The sequence below is a fragment of the Odocoileus virginianus genome, chromosome 16 (genome assembly GCF_023699985.2).
Source record: "Odocoileus virginianus isolate 20LAN1187 ecotype Illinois chromosome 16, Ovbor_1.2, whole genome shotgun sequence".
In the NCBI taxonomy this organism is placed as follows: domain Eukaryota; kingdom Metazoa; phylum Chordata; class Mammalia; order Artiodactyla; family Cervidae; genus Odocoileus; species Odocoileus virginianus.
Window position 1 is genome coordinate 55,206,690 of NC_069689.1, and position 20,112 is coordinate 55,226,801.

A 20,112-nucleotide genomic window follows, 5' to 3' on the forward strand; every position below is an offset into this window, starting at 1 on the left:
TTGCATATATATACCACATCTTCTTTATCCATTCATCTGTCAATGGACATCTAGGTTGCTTTCAAATGGAGACATGGATGTACAGAATGGATTTGTGGAAACAGTCAGGGAGGGAGAGACTGGGATGAATGGAGAAAGTAGCATCAACATATATACACTATCATGTGTAAATGGCTAGCTGGTGAGAAGTTGCCAGGGAACCCAGTCTGGTGCACTATGATGACTTAGAGGAATAAGATGGTTGTGGGGGAGGGAAGGGAGGCTCAATAGGGAGGGAATATATGTATAATTATGGCTGATTCATGTCGTTGTATGGCAGAAACCAACACAATATTGTAAAAAATTTTTTAAATAAAGTAAATAAAAAGATGTTATAATAGGAGGTTTCTGTTTCTGGAAGTAGGATGGATTTGTTACTTTGATCCCTCTGCTTACAACAAATAAAAGTGTTGGATGGAAATGTAAAGGTATCAATGAAATAGCAAATGAGTAAGAAATTCTTGAAGGCTAAAAAGTAAATAAATTCTGCACCAAAACTTTCCCAAGAAGTAAGCAGATCCCTGAAGCTGGCTGTTGCCCTGAATCATTTTATGAACTGACTAAATGTAAACTTCATCTTCTATAGCTTTATGGGTATTGGGAGCAGACAGGAAGTCCTAGTTCCCTCTCAAGATGAGAAGTTTAATAGGATTCTCCTCTTACATAGAGGGAGCCCCAAAGGATTTTAACCTCATTTTAAATGTGAACTGGAAGTAAATCCATCCCACCCTCAGGAACTGCATGAAAATTGTCAGTCTGGAAATGGCCTTAAATGGAAGGGGGGAAAGCCTTTCCGATTTGCTGGGGAATAATAATTACCAGATGGCCCTCACAAGAGTTGGCAACCCTAATTCATACCACATGGATGTCTTTAAAAACCTCTAGATGAGAATTTAGTTTAAAATGGTTCCAGGCTAGTAGTGTCCCAACCACCTGGTGGAAGCAAATTCTAATCTTCTCTGGGGAAACGAACCAGCTTTGACTTAAATCACTGAGAGTCCAGCAGAAAAAGTGACAGGTCTTATGAGATTTCAGAGAAAAAAGTAAAAATAAATTTTTTTTTTAACGTAAAATACACATTGGAACGAGGCACCATGAGACAGAACCAGAAGTAGCAACACACATCAAAATCAGGCCTGCAAAGACTTCAAATGGTGGGAATATCAGATGCAGAATTAAAAATAAATATATGTAATATTTTGAAGAAATAAAAGAAGTGACTGAAAATTTTGAGAAACTATGAAAATTTGAGCAGATCTGAAAAAGAACTAAGATAGTTAAAAATAAAATTAATAATATTAAGAAATAAGTAAAAAATTTAAACAGTAGGTTGGATGACACTGATGGGAAGATCAAAGAAATGAAATATGGATCAGAAAAAACACTACCCAGATGGCAGCAAAAAGAGGTGAAAAATATGAAAAAGAGATTAAGAAATATTAAGACAGAGTGAGAAAGCATAACATCTAATCCAAGTTCCAGAAAGAGGGAATAGAAATCACTGGAAGAGACACACTGCATGTGATAATGTCTGAAATTTCCAGTCTTGATGAAAGATATCAACCCACAGATCAATGAAACCCAATGAATCTCAAATAAGATGAAAAATAACAAATGCATACTTAGTTCCTAGTGAAACTACTGAACATCAAAATATATTAAAGGTTTCTCTGGAGAGAAAAGACAATCTTTGAGCAAGCAACAATTAAACTTAAAACTCACAGTTCAACTGCAATTATCTATGTCCAATGAACGTGAAATAATTAATTCACTGTGTCAAGAGAAAATAATCATCAACATAAAATTGTACACCAGCTAAAACACCTTTAAAGAATGATTAAAGTAAAGGTCTTCTCATATAGAAAATCTGAGGAAATTTGCCACCAGCATATTCTCACTAAAGAAAATCCCCCCAAAAAATGTTTTAGGGGGAGGCAAAGTGATCCCAGATTGAAAGCCTGTAGTACAAAGAATGGTGATAATAGGAAAGAGTAAATATTTGGGTAAATCTAAACAAAAATATGACTTTGAAATAATAATACCTGTGGCTTTATAAATTAAAATAGAGCAAATCACCTGAAAACAATATAAGCCAGGAAAGAGTGCTTTTGGAATGAAAATGTTCAATGACTTTTGTATTGTTCAGAAAGGAGGGCAATTAGCCAATAAGAGGAAATATAAAACATAAAGATCAGAAAAGAGGAAAAAACCATCCTCATTTGTAGATGGCATGATTGTCTACGCTGAAAATCCCTAGTCATCTACAAAAATAATTCCTAGAAATATGAGTTCAGCACTTCATAGGATACAAAATAAACATACAAAAATCAATAGCATTTCTATCTACTAGCAATGAATATGTGGACACCAAAATTAAAATGTATACCCATTGCAATCACTCAAAAATAAATACTTTAGGTATAAATGTAACAAAATATGTATAGGACTTGTATGCTGCAAACCTCAAAATACTAATGAAATAAGTCAAAGTGAAAAAGTGAAAGTGTTAGTCACTCAGTCATGTTCAACACTTTGCAACCCCGTGGATTGGGGCCCACCAGGCTCCTCTATCCACAGGATTTCCCAGGCAAGAATATAGGAGTGGGTTGCCATTTCCTTCTCCAGGGGATCATTTCAACTCAGGGATTGAACCCATGACTCCTGCCTCATCTCCTGCATTGTAGACAGATTCCCTACCAGTGAGCTACTCTACTCAAGGCACTGTGAGGGCCTAAATGGGAAGGAATCCAAAAGAGAATAAATATATGTATACACATAACTGAATCACTTTTCTGTACAGCAGGAAACTAACACAGCATTGTAAAGCAACTATACTCCAATAAAATATTTTTTTAAAAAGTAGAACTGAGATTTCCAGTTCTAAGACACAATAGAGTCAACTCACTTTCCTCCTCCCTTAGAAATACAACTAAATGCCCTGAAAACTATTCAACAGACAATAAAAAGATTCTGAATGCCAGCAAGAAGAAGCTAACTGGCAAGAGACCCCGGGACTTACTGAATGATAATATCATGAATTCTTTGTGCCATCTTATTAAGCACTATATACCCAGTGGAGAAGAATATTCCAATATTCTTGCCTGGAGAAACCCATGGACAGAGGAGCCTGATGGGCTGCAGTCCCTGGGGTTGCAAAGAGGCAGACATGACTGAGTGACTGAACAACAATTATACGCCCAGACCAAGTGCTGGAGACCTGCAACCCAGAACGGCCAGTAGGCAGACAAGAAACAAGAAAACAAACAACAGTGCTCTCTCTGCTCTTTCAAAAGACCAGGAAATGGGAAACACCAATACCAGCACCTAGCAAAATCCCCAGCCCTTGCCCGACAACCAGGGAACTAACAGGAGATGTGACTTGCCTGCTGTGGCAGGTGTCCCAGCCCCGGTCCTACAGCTCGGGCATCACTGGCAGGTGGTCTGATCTACCTGCAGCAGTGGCAGCAGCCAAGCCCCAGGCCAACCCAGCCCCCACTCTATTACTGGGCACAAGCAGGAGTCGACCTATCTACTGGGGCAGGATCAGCTGCGTGTTTCATTTTCCTGCCCTCCACCAGGTGGCCAAAGAGACCCAGGCCCAGCAGCTTCTGCACATCCCCACCCTGAGTGGCAGATGGTCACCAGTGACACCAGGCAGGCCAGAGAGGCTGAGCTGCAGGGAGTAAGGGAGAAATCTAGCTGTGCCAGAAAAATGAAGCAGACCAGAATAGCATTGCAAGGGCTCTGAAAACTAAAATGTTATTACTACAAAAGCCCACAAGAGCAGTACAGAACTATATGCTAAAACGGCAGATTTAAACCAGATCAAGAGATCCCCTCCCAACATAATCATGAAAATGTCCAAGATACAATCAAAAGTCATTTCTAACATCAAGAACCAGGAAAGACATGATTTGAATAAGAAAAAACAATCACCAATGCCAGTACCAAGATGAATCAAATGTCAGAATTACCTGATGAGGATTATAAAGCAGTCATTGTAAAAATGCTTCAACCATCATTGACAAATTCTCTTGATACCAATGAAAAACTGAGAAACATCAACCAAGAACTATAAATTTTTTTTTAAAGAATCAAATGGAGGTTAGAGAACTGAATTCAAGAAACTCAAAAAATTAGCACCAAGATACCTCATAATTAAACTTCTGCAAACCTGAAGACAAAGAAAGAAGTTCTTTAAAAAAAGAGAGAGAGAAATGATTCACTACTCCCTCCCCCAGAAAAGACCAAGTCAAAAGACAGGTTTCACATCTACATGGAAAGTAACAGGAAAGGAAAGAATATTTTTCAAGAGCAGAAAAATTCATGCCAAATATAAATCCCATAATCATCGAGATGAAAGACCCTTCAGAAACGAAGGGGAAATAAAGATATTCTCAGAGGTAGGAAAAACTGAAAGAATGTGTATCTAGATGTACCCTTAAAGAACGGTTCAGAGAAGCTATCCAAATAAAAAGAAAATAATAAAACATCTGAAAACTTCAGATAGGAAAGAATAGCCGAAGGGTAAAAGGATTAGTCACTCAGTGTCCAGCTCTTTGTGACCCCATGGACTCATGGAGGGGCTCACCAGGCCCCTCTGTCCATGGAATTCTCCAAGCAAGAATACTGGAGTGGGTTGCCATTCCCTTCTCCAGGGGATCTTCCCAACCCTGGGATTGAACCTGGGTCTCCTGCACTGCAGGCAGATTCTTTACTGCTTGAGCCACCAGGGAAACCAAGGAGTAAACATAATAGATAAGTTTTTCTCTTCATGCATCTCTTTAACCATATTTTATGGTTGAAGCAAAAGTTATAATGTCATCTGATGAGGTACTCAATGGATGTAGAGGAAATATTTAAGACAAGGGAGAGTGAAAGTGAAGTCGCTCAGTCATGTCCGACTCTTTATGACCCCATGGACTGTAGCTTACCAGGCTCCTCAGTCCGTGAGGGAGAGTAAAGGAGTATAAATGAAGTCAGTTTTCTACACTTCACTCAAAATAGGAAAATGTTTTTACCAATATGGTAATATCCAATACATATGCAATATGATAATATTGTAATATTGATAATATAGCAACCACAATGAAAATTATAGAGATATACTGAAGAATTTTATAAATAAATCAAAATAGAACCCTGAAAAATGTGCAAGTAATCCACAGGAGGGCAAAAGAAAAGCAACGAAGGAACAAGAAATAGAGTGAACAAACAAAAAAATACAGTAAGTCCTTTACATACAAATGAGTTCCATTCTGAGAGCGTGTTCATAGGTACAATTTGCTTATGAGTTCAACAAAGTTAGCCTAGGTACCCAACTAACACAGTCAGCTATATAGTACTGTACTGTTATAGGGTTATAATACTTTTCACCCAAATAATACACTCAAAAACAAAACAAAAAATAAACCACTTAAAATCTTACAGTATAGAACATTGAGAAGTACAGGAGTACAGTACAACAGCGAGCACACAGAGGCTGGCATTGAGTGAACAGGCAAGAAGAGTTACTGACCGGAGGAGGGAGAGGAGGTGGGAGATGGTGGAGCGGAAGGAAGGGTCATCAGAAAGTAGGAGATGGAGGGCAAGCTGAGATGTCATTCACGCCTGATGCTGATGACATAGGTTCTGGTAACTTGTTGGATTAAATTCTATTACGCTCTTGCTTCCAGACATCCTGGGCTTGAAATAAAGATCCTGCACTACTGTTCTCTACATAGTCAGTCAGTCAGTTCAGTTGCTCAGTCGTGTCCGACCCTTTGCGACCCCATGGACTACAGCACGCCAGGCTTCCCTGTCCATCACCAACTCCCAGAGTTTACTCAAACTCATGTCTGCTGAGTCGGTGATGCCATCCACATAGTACTGTACAGTAAAATTGCACACAAGCACACCACTTGTAGAGGATGCACGCATGTGACAGTGTACGCCAGATACGCCAGAACGTATGCAACGGGACATGAGCATGTACGTTTGCATCTTCGAAAGTTCACAAGTTGAAGGTTCGTATGTGAAGGGGGACAGTAAGGCGACTTACTGTCATAAAGCGGCAGACTTAAGGCCTAACACATTTACCACGGAGCCACCTGGGAATCCCAGCAACCAGGGGGCTGGATACAAAGAATAAGGAGAAGCTTCAGGTGGTTTTAAATGTACACATGAAGAGCCATAGTGAAAACAGAGTAGGAGGGCTTCCCTGGTGGTCCAGTGGTTAAGACTTTGCCTTCCAATGCAGGGCATGTGGGTTTGATCCCCGGTTGGGGAGAAGAAGGGGACGACAGAGGATGAGGTGGTTGGATGGCATCACTGACTCAATGGACATGAATTTGAGCAAGCTCCGGGAGTTGGTGATGGACAGGGAAGCCTGGCTTGCTGCAGTCCATGATTGAGCGACTGAATTGACTGGTGAACTATGATCTTACCTGGCCCATAGCCAAAAAACACCAAAACATAAAACAGAAGCAATGTTGTAACGAATTCATAAAGACTTTTAAAAAATGGTCCACATTAAAAAGAAAATCTTTTTAAAAGAAAAAAAAAGAAAATCTTTTTAAAAGAAAAAAAAAGAAAGAACACAGAGTAGAAAATGTAGATGGTTTACTGCAGCTTCACAATGCCCCTTCTTCTCTTGCTTTTCTTTCCACCAAACCCCTTTTCCCTAACCAAATGCTGTCCTGTCAGAACTAATGAAACTCAAAAGACCAGCTTCCAGGCAAATAGCTCCAGATGTCTTTGACAACAGGAAGAACGACCAGAAATCACGTGAAGTTTTGGAGACAGCAAGTGCCCCAAACCGTACCTGTGGGCCGCCCCTCCCGCTTCCTGCACGTGGACCACCTAGGCTCCCTCCCCATCGTCCCCCCACACTGGGGATGCGGCTGGCTCCGTGGGAGTCCTGGAGCCCCGAGCATCCCTCCCAGGGGCTGCTCCCAGTCTCCACAAGCTGCTCTTCTGTGGCAGGAAAGGGCAGGCAGCCAGAGGATTGGGTTTCCCACTTGCCAAGGAAGCCTAGGCCTCAAAGCCACAGGCTGAGCGGGCTCGCAGGCAGCTAAATGAAGGGACCCGTCTGCTCCCGGAGGGCCCTGACCACCCTCTCTCCACCCGACAGCACATGCCAGAGATTGAGACGGCTGCTCCGACCTCAGTCCCTCCTGAGTCACTCTGCGTGAGTAGTGAGTTGCCCTAACCAGTAATTTGAATTCATAAAGAGAAGCAGGGTCTTCCACAAAACAAAGGCTGTTCCCATGTGGATCAAAGCATCCTGAGTCCTCTTAAGAAGGTGGCCCCAGAGGGAGGACCTGCCCCAGGTCTGATCTAATCTGCTGTCATCCTATTCCCAGAAGGAGTGTCCAGTGACTCCAGACCCCAACCAGTGGGAATGTCCAAAGCAATGTCCAATGTAAACCTATGGGTTGGCTCAAAAAAAAAAAAAAAAAAAAACCAACACAAGCTCAGGCTATGTCAATAGACACTCGACGTCAAGGGTGGCCTCATTATGTTCATTTATGCAACCATTCTTTCCACAAATATTTATAGAGTGACTACCAGCAGTACCCAATCACAGCCAGTGCCATGAAGAGCGCCAGCTCTCAGATGGATAAACACTGCTTCAGGCCTCTTTGGTGATCTGCTAATACTTAGCTAGAGAGAAACTGAGAAACAAATGAGGTGGGAGGGGTCAGACTGCATCCAGAGACCTTCGTGTCCCCAGCCCCATAATCTCTCTCCCCTGAATCTATCCAATCAAGAGCAAATATTACCACTCTGTGTACAGTCTGAGGCTGGAGAGGTGCCAGGGTGGTTACTTCCTAGATTAGAGAATTGCAGGTGTCCACGTGCTTGCAGGTAAGACCTCTTGTGGTACTGAGCAGTGTAGGGGCTAGAAGGAGAAAGAGGCGCATGGCCAGGGGCCAAGAGCCAGGGCCCCCACATCCCAGTGCAGAACACTGAGAAATCCAGTAGCAGGGACTGCTTTGGTGGTCCAGTGGCTAAGACTCTGTGCTCTCAATGCAGGGGGCCTGGGTTCGATCCCTGGGCAGGGAACTAGATCCCCACATGCCGTAACTATAAGACCCTATGTGCCCCAACTAAGACCTGGAGCAGCCAAATAAAACAATATTTTTAAAAAAGGGAGAGAGAGAAAGAAATCCAAGAACTTATTTGACGGTTGTCCAAGTACTTGTGTTTGTCAAGGGAGGAGGATAGAACATGTATCTTAAAAAATATTTTACCTTGATTTATAACTTTAATGTTTTTAATTTCAAAAAAGTTTTTACTGGAGTAGAGCTGTTTCACAATGTTGTGTCATTTTCTGTTGTACAAAAAAGTGACTCAGCTGTACGTTCACATTTTGTTGTTCAGTTGCTAATCATGTCCGAACCTTTTCAACCCCATGGACTACAGCATGTCAGGCTCTGCCTCCTTCAATATCTCCAGGAGTTTGCTCAAATTCATGTCCATATGGATTTCGTTTTTGGGATTTCCTTTCCATTTAGGTCACCACAGAGCACTGAATAGTGCTTCCTGTGCCATACGGGAGGTTCTCATTAGTTAGTTATCTGTTTTATACGTAGTATCAGTAGTGTATATATGTCAATCCCAATCTCTCAATGCATTCCATATTCTACTTAGAGGGTATTAAAAAATACTCTTTCCATTTGGAAAAAGAGCCGAGGAGTCTGTGCATTCCTTCCTTTGAAAAGTCGAGGTCTATGAAATGTTTGCACCTTGTTTTATGGCCCCTGATATGTCCTAGTGTGTCCCAGTTTATAGTCCATGGGAACTTGAATAGAATTTGTATGTTACTGTTGTGTGAAAATTGTGTAAATCTTAATTATGTTGAACTGGTTCAGGGTGATTTTCAGTTCTACCATATCCTTCTACTTTTCTGTATATTCATTCTATTAATTTTCAGAGTTTGATACTGAAACCCCAACTGCTGCTGCTGCTAAGTCGCTTCAGTCCTGTCCGACTCTGTGCGACGCCATAGATGGTAGCCCACCAGGCTCCCCCGTCCCTGGGATTCTTCAGGCGAGAACACTGGAGTGGGTTGCCATTTCCTTCCCCAAAGCATGAAAGTGAAAAGTGAAAGTGAAGTCACTCAGTCGTGTCTGACTCTTAGCGACCCCATGGACTGCAGCCTGCCAGGCTCCTCCGTCCATGGGATTTTCCAAGCAAGAGTACAGGAGTGGGTTGCCATTTCCTTCTCCGGAAATCCCAGCTCAAAATCTTAATTTATCTACTTAAAAAAATTATTGCAATATATAGTAGGACTATGTGTAACTTTGTTCTGTATTTTCCAAGTCTCTTTTAAATGTGTTACCATACTTTCATAATTTAGAAAATAAAAAAGAAAGAGAGGAAAAAAAGACATGTTCTTAGTCCAAACTGAGATGTTATGTAAGTAATATGCCTGGTTTCAAAAGATTTAGTACAAAAAAAGAGATGTAAAATACTTTGACCATTATTTGATATTATTTGATAATAATTTTATATTAATGAAATAATGTTTTGGATATATTGGATTAAATAAAATATGTATCAAAGTTTTTTTTTTTAAGAAAAATCCATAAAAAATAATAAAAAATAAAGTCCAGGCCTGATACATTGAGTTTCTATTTACTAGGTTGGGGAATCTGACTTTGAACACTCTTCCCCAGGGCTCTGGACGCTACCCTGAAAAAGAAGCCCCTTTGGACCCTCAAGCACAGCACAGATCCAAATGTCTGCTTCAGGTTCTACACGTCCCTGCCCAGCTCTGGCACATCCCTGGGCGGTGACTGACTTAGTCCCGGTCGTGCCAAACACAACACATCCAATAAGGCTTTTATTCCTTTTTTCAGTTGGCTGTTTATCTAACTTCCTCTTTTTTAATTTTCATATTAGGCGTTTCTAGAGACAGGCATGATGTCATAGGGCCTCTTTCCAGACGCTGTTTTGAAGTCAGTGTAACCATGGCATTGTTGGAGGCTGAGGAGTCCCCCTGGGCCAAGGGAGTCACGCCTGGGCGCCGGGCAGGGTAGGAGCCAGGACAGGGAGTGGCGAGCCCCTGCGAGGAGGGACAGGGCGGAGGGTGCTCCTGAGGACACAGAGGCTCCTCCAGGAAAGGACACTGGGACCAGCTGTCAACTTGGACCTTCCTGCCCTGGCACTTTTGACACAGGATGGTGGCCCAGATGTTCAAGAATCTGCCTGCAATGCAGGAGACGTGGGTTTGATCCCTGGGTGGGGAAGATTCCCTGGATGAGGAAATGGCAACTCACTCCAGTATCCTTTCCTGGAGAATCCCATGGACAGAGGAGTCTACAGTTCATCCGGTTGCAAAAAAGTCTGACACAGTTTAGTGACTAAAAACAACAATAACAACAATGCGCATTGCATGGTGGATTTTCTTGTATAAATACTTATAACTGTGTCCTCATAAAACTCATCTGAGGAGTGTATCATTACATTACTAAAAGTCTCCATCTCAGAGATGAGCAAACTGACACACAAAAAGTTAAAGCAATCAATAAGGACCTACTGTGTAGCACAGGGAACTCTTTCTCAATATTATGTAACAACCTAGATGGGAAAAGAATTTGCAAATGAATAGATACATGTATAGGGGCTTCCCAGGTGGCACTCGTGGTAAAAGAATCCACCTGCCAATGCAGGTAACAAGAGACACAGTTTGATCCTTGAGTCACGAACATCCCCCAGAGAAGAAAATGGCAACCCACCCCAGTATTCTTGCCTAGAGAATCCTACGGACAGAGGACCCCGGCAGGCTCCAGTCCATAGGATTGCAAAGAGTAGAACACGAGTGAAGAGACTTAGCACACAGATACATCTGTATGTGTAATGACTTTGCTGTAAATCTGACACTATCAATATCATGACACTGTTTATCAACTATCCGCTTAGTTGCTCAGTCATGTCTGACTCTTTGCAACCCCCTGGACTGAAGTCTGCCAGTCTCCTCTGTCCAAGGTGATTCTCCAGGCAAGAATACTGGAGTGGATTGCCATGCCCTCCTCCAGTTTATCAACTATACTTCAATATAAATTAAAAAAAAATTTTTTTTAAAGATAAAGTGAATTTTCCAGGAAAACACAGTTTACTAATTGGGAAAGTTGGACTCAAACCCAAGCAATCAGACTAATGAGCCCACACCTCCAGCCCCTAGGCCGTACTTCACCCCACTGCCTCTGAAATACAAATGCTGCTGTAATCTCCTTCTTCCCTGGAAAGGGTCAGTGAGATAGAACTGTGAAAACACTGTCTAAACCAAAGTATTTAGTGCACACGTGACTCACAGAGAGACGAGAAGGTGAGGCTTGCCCCAGACGTCTTACCAGTCTCCTGCCCTCTGCCTGTTCATCTGGCCTCCCCAGGTCTCCAGCATCTTGCCACTAGACAGGTGCCCAGAACATAGCTCCAGACACACCATTCTGTGCATGGAGCCCATACATCAGCACTGGGGCCTCCTCATTGCTGCATCTATGCTCATGCAGTTCCCTCCACCTGGGAGTCTCTCCCACCCACCTCTGCGTTGTCAAATCCTATGTCCTTCTGATGGCATCTCACCTTTTACTGGTCATTTCTGCAGCTCTGAGTATTTCCCATCTTAGAACACACCATCTTCCTTTCCTGGGGTTGGTCAGGACAGAACTTGCAGTTAAACTTGCCACCTTTCATCCTCCCACGGACAAATCATGCTGGCACGGACAAATCATGCTGGCTTTGCCTTGAAAGTAAATACCTACCCTGACCATCCACAGTACCACTGCCATGACCCTCTCAGTAAAACCACATCACTTCTGGCTTGGGTTATGGTCGAATCTCTGCTCACTGGCCTCCCTAGGCTCCACTCTCTGCTTGGGAGCCAGAGTGCTTGTTAAAATTATTGAGGTGGCTCAGTTGGTAAAGAATCCTCCTGCAAGAGACCACCTGCAATGCAGGAGATGCAGGTTCGATCCTGGGATTGGGAATATCCCTTGGAGAAGGAAATGGCAACTCGCTCAAGTATTCTTGCCTGGGAAATTCCATGGACAAAGGAGCCTGGTGGGCTACAGTCCCTGGGGTCACAAAGAGCTGGATATGACTTAGCAATTAAACCACCAGCACCCCTGCTCCATCTTCCCATGTTTTCCCATTCTTCTGAGAGTAAAGCTCCGTGTATGGTGGACACTGGCTCCCACCCTGACTCCATCCTCCCCACTCCCCTCTTCCCTGGATACCCCGTGCACACTCTCCTCTTCCTGTCTTTGCACATGCTGTTCCCTCTGCCTGGATGCTCTTCCCCCAGATGTTCACATGACTCACTTCTCTGCTCTCTTCATTCAGGTCCTGAATGTCCCTTCTTTACAGAAGCCTTCATGATCACCTTTTCAGAAAGGGCAGGGACCCCTCCTCATCTCCCTCTCTATCCCTTTATTCTGCTTAATATTCCTTCACTATGAATATTTTATCACATGCTGAGTTGTTAACATCTGTATTTCCCCCACTAGAATAAAAATTGCCCACAGGCTGGGACTGAGTCTGCCTACTCTCTAGAACAGTACCTAACCTAGGTTGGTACTCTGTAAACATTGACTAAATGTACCCATGGGCTTCGCTGGTGGCTCAGATGGCAACGAAACCATCTGCCAATGCAGGAGACCCAGGTTTGATCCCTGGGTTGGGAAGATCCTCTGGAGGAGGGCATGGCAACCCACTCCAATATTCTTGCCTGGAGAATCCCATGTGCAGAGGGGCCTGGCGGGCTACAGTCCATGGAGTCGCAAAGAGTCGGACATGACTTACTGACTAAGCACAGCAAACCCTACTTAGCTTCCCCTCTCCTGCCTCCCTGTGGCTCTGCTGGCCATGCCTCATACAGACCTGTGTTGGAACTGGCAGGGGGCACCTGGAGAACATTCAAGGTTGGCATTCCAGTGCGGACTCACTCAGCCTGAAGTCCTTGCCCTGCTCAATATACCGGCTCCTGCCGGGTCTGGGCCCTGTAAGTCAGCTTCTATTAATATCAGGCTCTCGACTGGTGTGAATCGAGCTGCCTGTCTGGAGACATGACCTCCCTGGTGTATAGCACCTGGCATTTTCCAGCAGGGATCTAGGCTCCGTTTACCTGGGTGGGGGGCTTACACAGAACCTCCATGAGTCCCTCAGGCAGGAAGGTCAACTGAGCCTGACTCATTGTTATCGTTCCAGTGGGTGCTGCCCCAACCTCTTCCCTACTCTTGTTCAGAATGTGAACTTGGTGCCTCCCTGACTTTGGACTAGGACGATGTGTTGACTTTCATTCACGGCCCCAGGAGCCACCGGGGACTCCTCCCGCCCCACACACACCCTGGCGCACCTTCATGAAGAACATCCTCCTGCAGGCCTTGCCTCGATCGTTCCCAGCTGCCTGGAGTTGTGTGGCCTCAGAGGACAATGTGAGGTCAGGAACGCTGCGGGGCGCGGCCTCTGACGTGTCTGCCAGCTGCACGGATGAATGGAAAATTCCCTCCTTGCCCTGGCCCAGGGAAATCTCAAAGGGGTCAGGGTATCTCTCATCAGGGCTTGAGCTGTCATCACTGGTCTGGGCGTTACAGAGGATCAGGGAGCGGGAGATGGACCGCAACTTGGTGGATTTTCTGCTCTTTCCGGAACGGCTGTGAGGCTCCATCCTCAGGGAGGAGGTAAAGCTGCCCTTCTTCCTTTCCTGATCTCTGGCCCTTGGCTGACGAGTGGTGACTGGACTGGGTTTAGCCACCACTTCGTGGGTCCCTGGAGGAGAAAGGAAATGGGAAGAGGCAATGGAACTTGCTGCAGACAAGTGGAGCGAGACACAAGTCCTGGAACTGAGCCACGATGTCTGTGAAGCAGGACAGATGGAGAGATCATCATTCGATGTGACTGGCCCTTCCAGGGTGCCCGCCACATGGAGGGATCAAGTGTTCACCACACCCTCCTGAAGCTCCAGTACTTTGGCCACCCAATGTGAAGAGCTGAGTCATTTGAAAAGACCCTGATCTGGGAGAGATTGGAGGCAGGAGGAGAAGGGGACAACAGAGGATGAGATGGTTGGATGGCATCACTGACTCAACCAACATGAGTTTGAACAAACTCTGGGAGACGGTGAAGGACAGGGAAGACTGGCGTGCTGCAGTCCATGAAGGTCTCAAAGAGTCAGACACGACTTAGCAACTGAACAACAACAATCACTCTCAGGCTCACAGAGCGCAGAGCTTCTCTTATCCAAACCCTCCTTCTACACACAGGGACACTGAGACAGAGAGAAAGAGGTTCAAATGCAAAGCCACAACATGCATTTGCAGGACAGTCAGTGATCAGATCCCGGGTAGGAGTTTAGAGCTCACAGAGACCTGCGAGACTTTTAAATGTAAAAGCCATTCTTCAGACAAGAGTGCACGGGGTACTCCAGCCTATAGAGCAGGTCAGAGTGAAGAAAAGGACTGGGCTCAACCTGCCAGTCCCCTCTGCTACCTCTGGTCACTCCTGTAGCATCTCCAAGTAAACCTGGGGATTCAGAGCCCAGGCTGAAGATTGCTGATGTCTATGCCCTCAATTTCCAGATGCTGCTGCCGTTTAGTTACTCAGGCATGTCTCACTCTTTGGACCCCATGAAATGTAGCCCACCAGACTCCACTGTCCATGGAATTCTCCAGACAAGAATACAGGAGTGGGTTGCCATTTCCTCCTCCAGGGGCTATTCCCGACCCAGGGGTCAAACCTGTGTCTCCCGCTTGGCACGTGGATTCTTTACCATTGAGCTACCTGGGAAGCCCAATTCCCAGATAAAGAGCCTACAAGGAGGCTGGGAGGCTCACCTAACGTAGACCCACCAGGCTTGTTTTGAGCATAAAAGAAGGTGAATCTTAGATGGTTCATGCCAAAGGGCTTAGCACACAGCAGGTACTTGGCAAACGTGTGTGCCCTTCCCCAGGACTAAGGTCACACCTGGTCAGCATCTCAGCCAGGCTGACGGTCTCCTCTCTCATCTTTCCCCATGGGATCAAACCCTGGGATGAGTAAAAAACTGGCTTTACTCATCAGGTCAACAGCATCACTCTCAGCACAGCTCAGCTCCACTTCACTGAGAAGTGCCTGTCATGGATTCAGGCATGAATCCTGTCCATGAGGCAGGTGGTTAAGGGGCTCTGATGCTGCAGAGTTCTGACTCAGGCCCAAGCCACAAAATAAAGCCTGTTGCCAGAATAACAGACTGTGGGATGCTCTTGGCCCACGGGTACTGCTGTTGGTGCACAGCTAGTACTGAACAAGGAAAAGCAGAGGTCTTCCAGCATTTCATTATGCAGAAACCCTTTCACATTATATAATCTCGCCAAGAGAACATCTTCTTGAACGAAGACAGAGTTTTTCAATACCCAGGTGCATTGTATTGTTTTCTCTATTAGTATTTTAATTTTATCAATTTATCTACCAACTTCAATGGCTCAGTGATAAGGAATCTGTCTGCAATGTAGGAAACACAGTAGTCGAATGTTCAGGAAGATCCCATAGAGGAGAAAATGGCAATGCACTCCAGTATTCTTGCCTGGCAAATCCCATGGACAGAAGAGCCTGGGGGTGGGGTGGAGGCTACAGTCTATGGAGTCACAAAGAGTTGGACATGACAGAACACAGACATACATGTCTATAGCAACCAATAACAATGAATCGAAATGAATGAATGAATAACTATTTGAGAGCGTACCCTATCTATCAGGCACTCTTCTTGATGCTTTAGTATAAAGTAACTCAGTGGGTTTCCCTGGTGATTCAGACAGTAAACTAAGCGAAAGTCAAAGTCAGTCGCTCAGTCATGTCCTACTCTTTGTGACCCCATGGATTATACAGTCCATGGAATTCTCCTGGCCAAAATACTGGAGTGGGTAGCCTTTCCCTCCTCCAGGGGACCTTCCCAACCCAGGGATGGAACCCAGGTCTCTGGCATTGCAGGCAGATTCTTTACCAGTTGAGCCACAAGGGAAGTCCAGTAAAGAAACTGCCTGCAATGCAGAAGACTCGGGTTCAAACCCTGGATCTGGAAGATCCCCTGGAGAACAGAATGGCCACCCATTCTAGTATTCTTGCCTGGAGAATCCCATGGAAAGAGGAACCTGGCGGGCTACAGTCCATGGGGTTAAAAAGAGTCAGACATGACTGAGCAATTAACACAGCTAAATATTGGTCCATTTTATCAAACACCCTCTTGCCAGTATCCCAAAGTCCTGTACTCTGTGTCTTTCCATCTAGAAAACAATAAGTCCCCTGTATTCAAATCAGTTCTGTTCTGAGAGTGTGTTCATAAGTCCAATTTGTTCTTAAGTCCAAGTTAGCTGAGGTACCCAGCTAACCCAATCGGCTATGGAGCAATGTACTGTGTCGCTAGGTCGTGTCCGACTCTTTGTGACCTCATGGGCCACATCCTGCCATGCTCCTCTATCCATGGGATTCTCTAGGCAAGAATACTGGAGTGGGTTGCCATTCCCTTCTCCAGGGGATCCTCCCAACCCAGGGAATGAACTCCGGTCTCCTGCATTGCAGGCAGATTTTCACCATCTGAGCCACCCGAGAAGACCCTACTGTACTGTAATAGGTTTATAGTACTTTTCACACAAGTAATATATAAAGAAAAAACAAAAAAAATTAAGAAAATTTTAATCTCACAGCACAATACCTTGAAAAGTACAGTAGGATCAGCTATATCACCACTGCTTTTACACTTGCTTCTGGACATCCCGGGCTTGAAATAAAGACGCTGCACTACTGCCCTCTACACAGGACTGTACAGTAAAGTGCACACAGCACAACCACGTGCAGAGGATGCACACACGTGACAGTGTATACCAGAGTTCACAAGTCCATTTGCCATCCATCCTTACCTGTCCATACCCTTCATAGTGAAACATGTGCCCTCCTATGGAGCACATCCAATCCACCCATCTGTTTTCTGGATTCCACTCCTCAGTTTCTTCAGACTTAAAAACAATAAAAATGATGGTATCTATGGTCATAGCTTCCCTCATAGCTCAGCTGGTAAGGAATCCACCTGCAATGCAGGAGACCCCGGGTCGATTCCTGGGTCAGGAATATTCGCTGGAGTAGGGAAAGGCTATCTACTCCAGCATTCTTGGGCTTCCCTGGTGACTCAGATGGGAAAGAATCCTCCTGCAGTGTGAGAGACCTGGGTTCGATCCCTGGATTGGGAAGATTCCCTGGAGAAGGGAAGGGCTACTCACTCCAGTATTCTGGGCTGGAGAATTCCATGGAATGTATAGTCCATGGGGTCACAAAGAGTTGGACACGACTGAGCTACTTTCACTCACTCACAGTCATAGCAAACACTTTCTTCCAACAACACAAGAGACTCTACACATGGATATCACCAGATAGTCAATATTGAAATCAGACTGATTATATTCTTTACAGCCGAAGATGGAGAAGCTCTACACAGTCAGCAAAAACAAGATCAGGAGCTGACTGTGGCTCAAATCATGAACTCCTTACTGCAAAATTCAGACTTAAATTGAAGAAACTAGGGAAAACCACTAGGCCATTCAGGTATGATCTAAATCAAATCCCTTATGATTATACAGTAGAAGTGACAAATAGAGTCAAAGGATTAGATGTGATAGAGTGTCTGAAGAACTATGGACAGAGGTTCCTAACATTCTATAGGAGGCAGGGATCAAAACCATCCCCAAGAAAAAGAAATGCAAAAAGGCAAAATGGTTGTCTGAGGAGGCCTTACAAATAGCTGAGAAAAGAAGAGAAGCTAAAGGCAAATGAGAAAAGATATACCCATCTGAATGCAGAACTCCAAAGAATAACAAGGAGAGATAACAAAGACTTTCTAAGTGATCAGTGCAAAGAAATAGAGGAAAACAATAGAATGGGAAAGATTAGAGATCTCTTCAAGAAAATTAGAGATATCAAGGGAACATTTCATGCTAAGATGGGCACAATAAAGGACTGAAATGGTATGGACCTAACAGAAGCAGAATATATTAAGAAAAGGTGGCAAGAATACACAGAAGAACTGTACAAAAAAGATCTTAATGACAGATAACCACAATGGTGTGATCGCTCACCTAGAGCCAGACATCCTGGAATATGAAGTCAAGTGGGCCTTAGGAAGTATCACCATGAACACAGCTAGTGGAGGTGATAGAATTCCAGCTGAGCTATTTCAAATTCTAAAAGATGATGCTGTGTAAGTGTTGCACTCATTATGCCAGCAAATTTGGAAAACTCAGCAGTGGCCACAGGACTGGAAAAGGTCAACCAAAGAAAGGCAACGCCAAAGAATGCTCAAACTACCACACAACTACACTCATTTCACATGCTAGAAAAGTAGTGCTCAAAATTCTCCAAGCTAGGCTTCAATAGTACGTGAACCAAGAACTTCCAGATGTTCAAGCTGGATTTAGAAAAGGCAGAGGAAACAGAGATCAAATTGCCAACATCCGCTGGATCATCGAAAAAGCAACAGAATTCAAGAAAAACATCTTCTTCTGCTTCATTGACTATACTAAAGTCTTTAACTGTGTGGATCACCACAAACTGTGGAAAATTTTTAAAGAGATGGGAATACCAGACCATCTTACCTGCTTCCTGAGAAACTTGTATGCAGGCCAAGAAGCAACAGTTAGAATCAGACATGGAACAATGGGCTGGTTCCAAATTGGGAAAGAAGTAGGTCAAGGCTGTATATTGTAACCCTGATTATTTAACTTATATGCAGAGTACATCATGTGACAGCATATTAATAAGCAGAGACATTACTTTGCCAACAAAGGTCCACATAGTCAAAGCTATGGTTTTTCCAGTAGACATGTATGGATGTGAGAGGTGGATGATAAAGAAGGCTGAACGCCAAAGAATTGATGCTTTTGAACTGTGGTGTTGGAGAAGACTCTTGAGAGTCCCTTGGACTGCAAAGATATCAAACCAGTCAATCCTAAAGGAGATCCACCCTGAATATTCATTGGAAGGACGAATGCTAAAGCTGAAACTCCAATACTTTGGCCACCTGATTTGAAGTGCTGAATCATTAGAAAAGACCCTGCTGCTGGGAAAGATTGAAGGCAGGAGGAGAAGGGGACAACAGAGGAAGAGATGGCTCGATGCCATCACTGACTCAGTGGACATGAGTTTGAGCAAGCTCTGGGACATGATGAAGGACAGGGAAACCTGTTGTGCTGCAGTCCATGGACTCAGAAAGAGTTGGACATGACTGAGCGACTGAACAACATCAACAACAACACTTATTTAGTGTTTATGATGTACTGTTCTAATTGCTTTACCATTTAGTTCTCATAAAATCTATTGTAGGCTCCATCAACATCCTAGTTTTGCACACACACACACACACACAAAAAATGGAATTCATGGGGACTTTCCTGGTGGTCTAGAGGCTAAGACTCTGTGCTCCCAATGAAGTGAGCCTAGGTTCAATTCCTGGTGAGGGAACTAGATCCCATATGGCACAACTAAGAGTTTGCATGCCTCAACTGAAGATCCCAAATACTGAAATGAAGATCAAACATCCTCTGTGCCACAATTAAGACACAGTACAGCCAAAAAATAAGCAAGAGATTTTTTTAAAAAGATAACTGAGGCACAGATAGGTTAGGTCAGTTTCCCAATATTGTACAGCCAGAACTCAGTGAAAGCAGGAATTTAAGCAAGCAGTCTGACTCTGGGGTCTGCATCTTTGCCATGGTTCTGCACAGTCATTGATTAATGTCTTTCTTTAACCTCAATCTCTCCCTCTCTTCTGGGTTTTATCCTCAGCATGTAAACATACTCAAATTGTCCATCTTTGAAAAAATTACATGTTGTATATACATCCTCTTCTTGTTACCTGCCTCTCTTTATGCCTTTCATATCGTCCCCTCACCTTTTTAAAATTATGGTAAGAACATTTAACATGAGATCTGCCAGGCTTCCCTGTAACTCAGTTGCTAAAGAATCCACCTGCAATGTAGGAGACCTCAGTTTGATTCCTGGGTCGGGAAGATCCCTTGGAGAAGGGATAGGCTACCCACTCCAATCTTCTTGGGCTTCTCTGTTGGC

The 20,112-nt window shown here is 44.1% G+C and overlaps 1 protein-coding gene across 8 annotated transcripts in view; it reads right to left on the minus strand.

Moving 5' to 3' along the window:
- Positions 1 to 20,112, minus strand: part of IL16 (interleukin 16) — a 113,325-nt gene that overhangs the window by 68,349 nt on the left and 24,864 nt on the right. For all 8 annotated transcript variants that reach the window (XM_070478219.1, XM_070478218.1, XM_070478224.1 and 5 more), the window contains one exon: positions 13,382 to 13,794. In XM_070478219.1, coding sequence (XP_070334320.1) covers positions 13,382 to 13,794 — 413 coding nt within the window. The remainder of the gene's footprint in view (positions 1 to 13,381; positions 13,795 to 20,112) is intronic.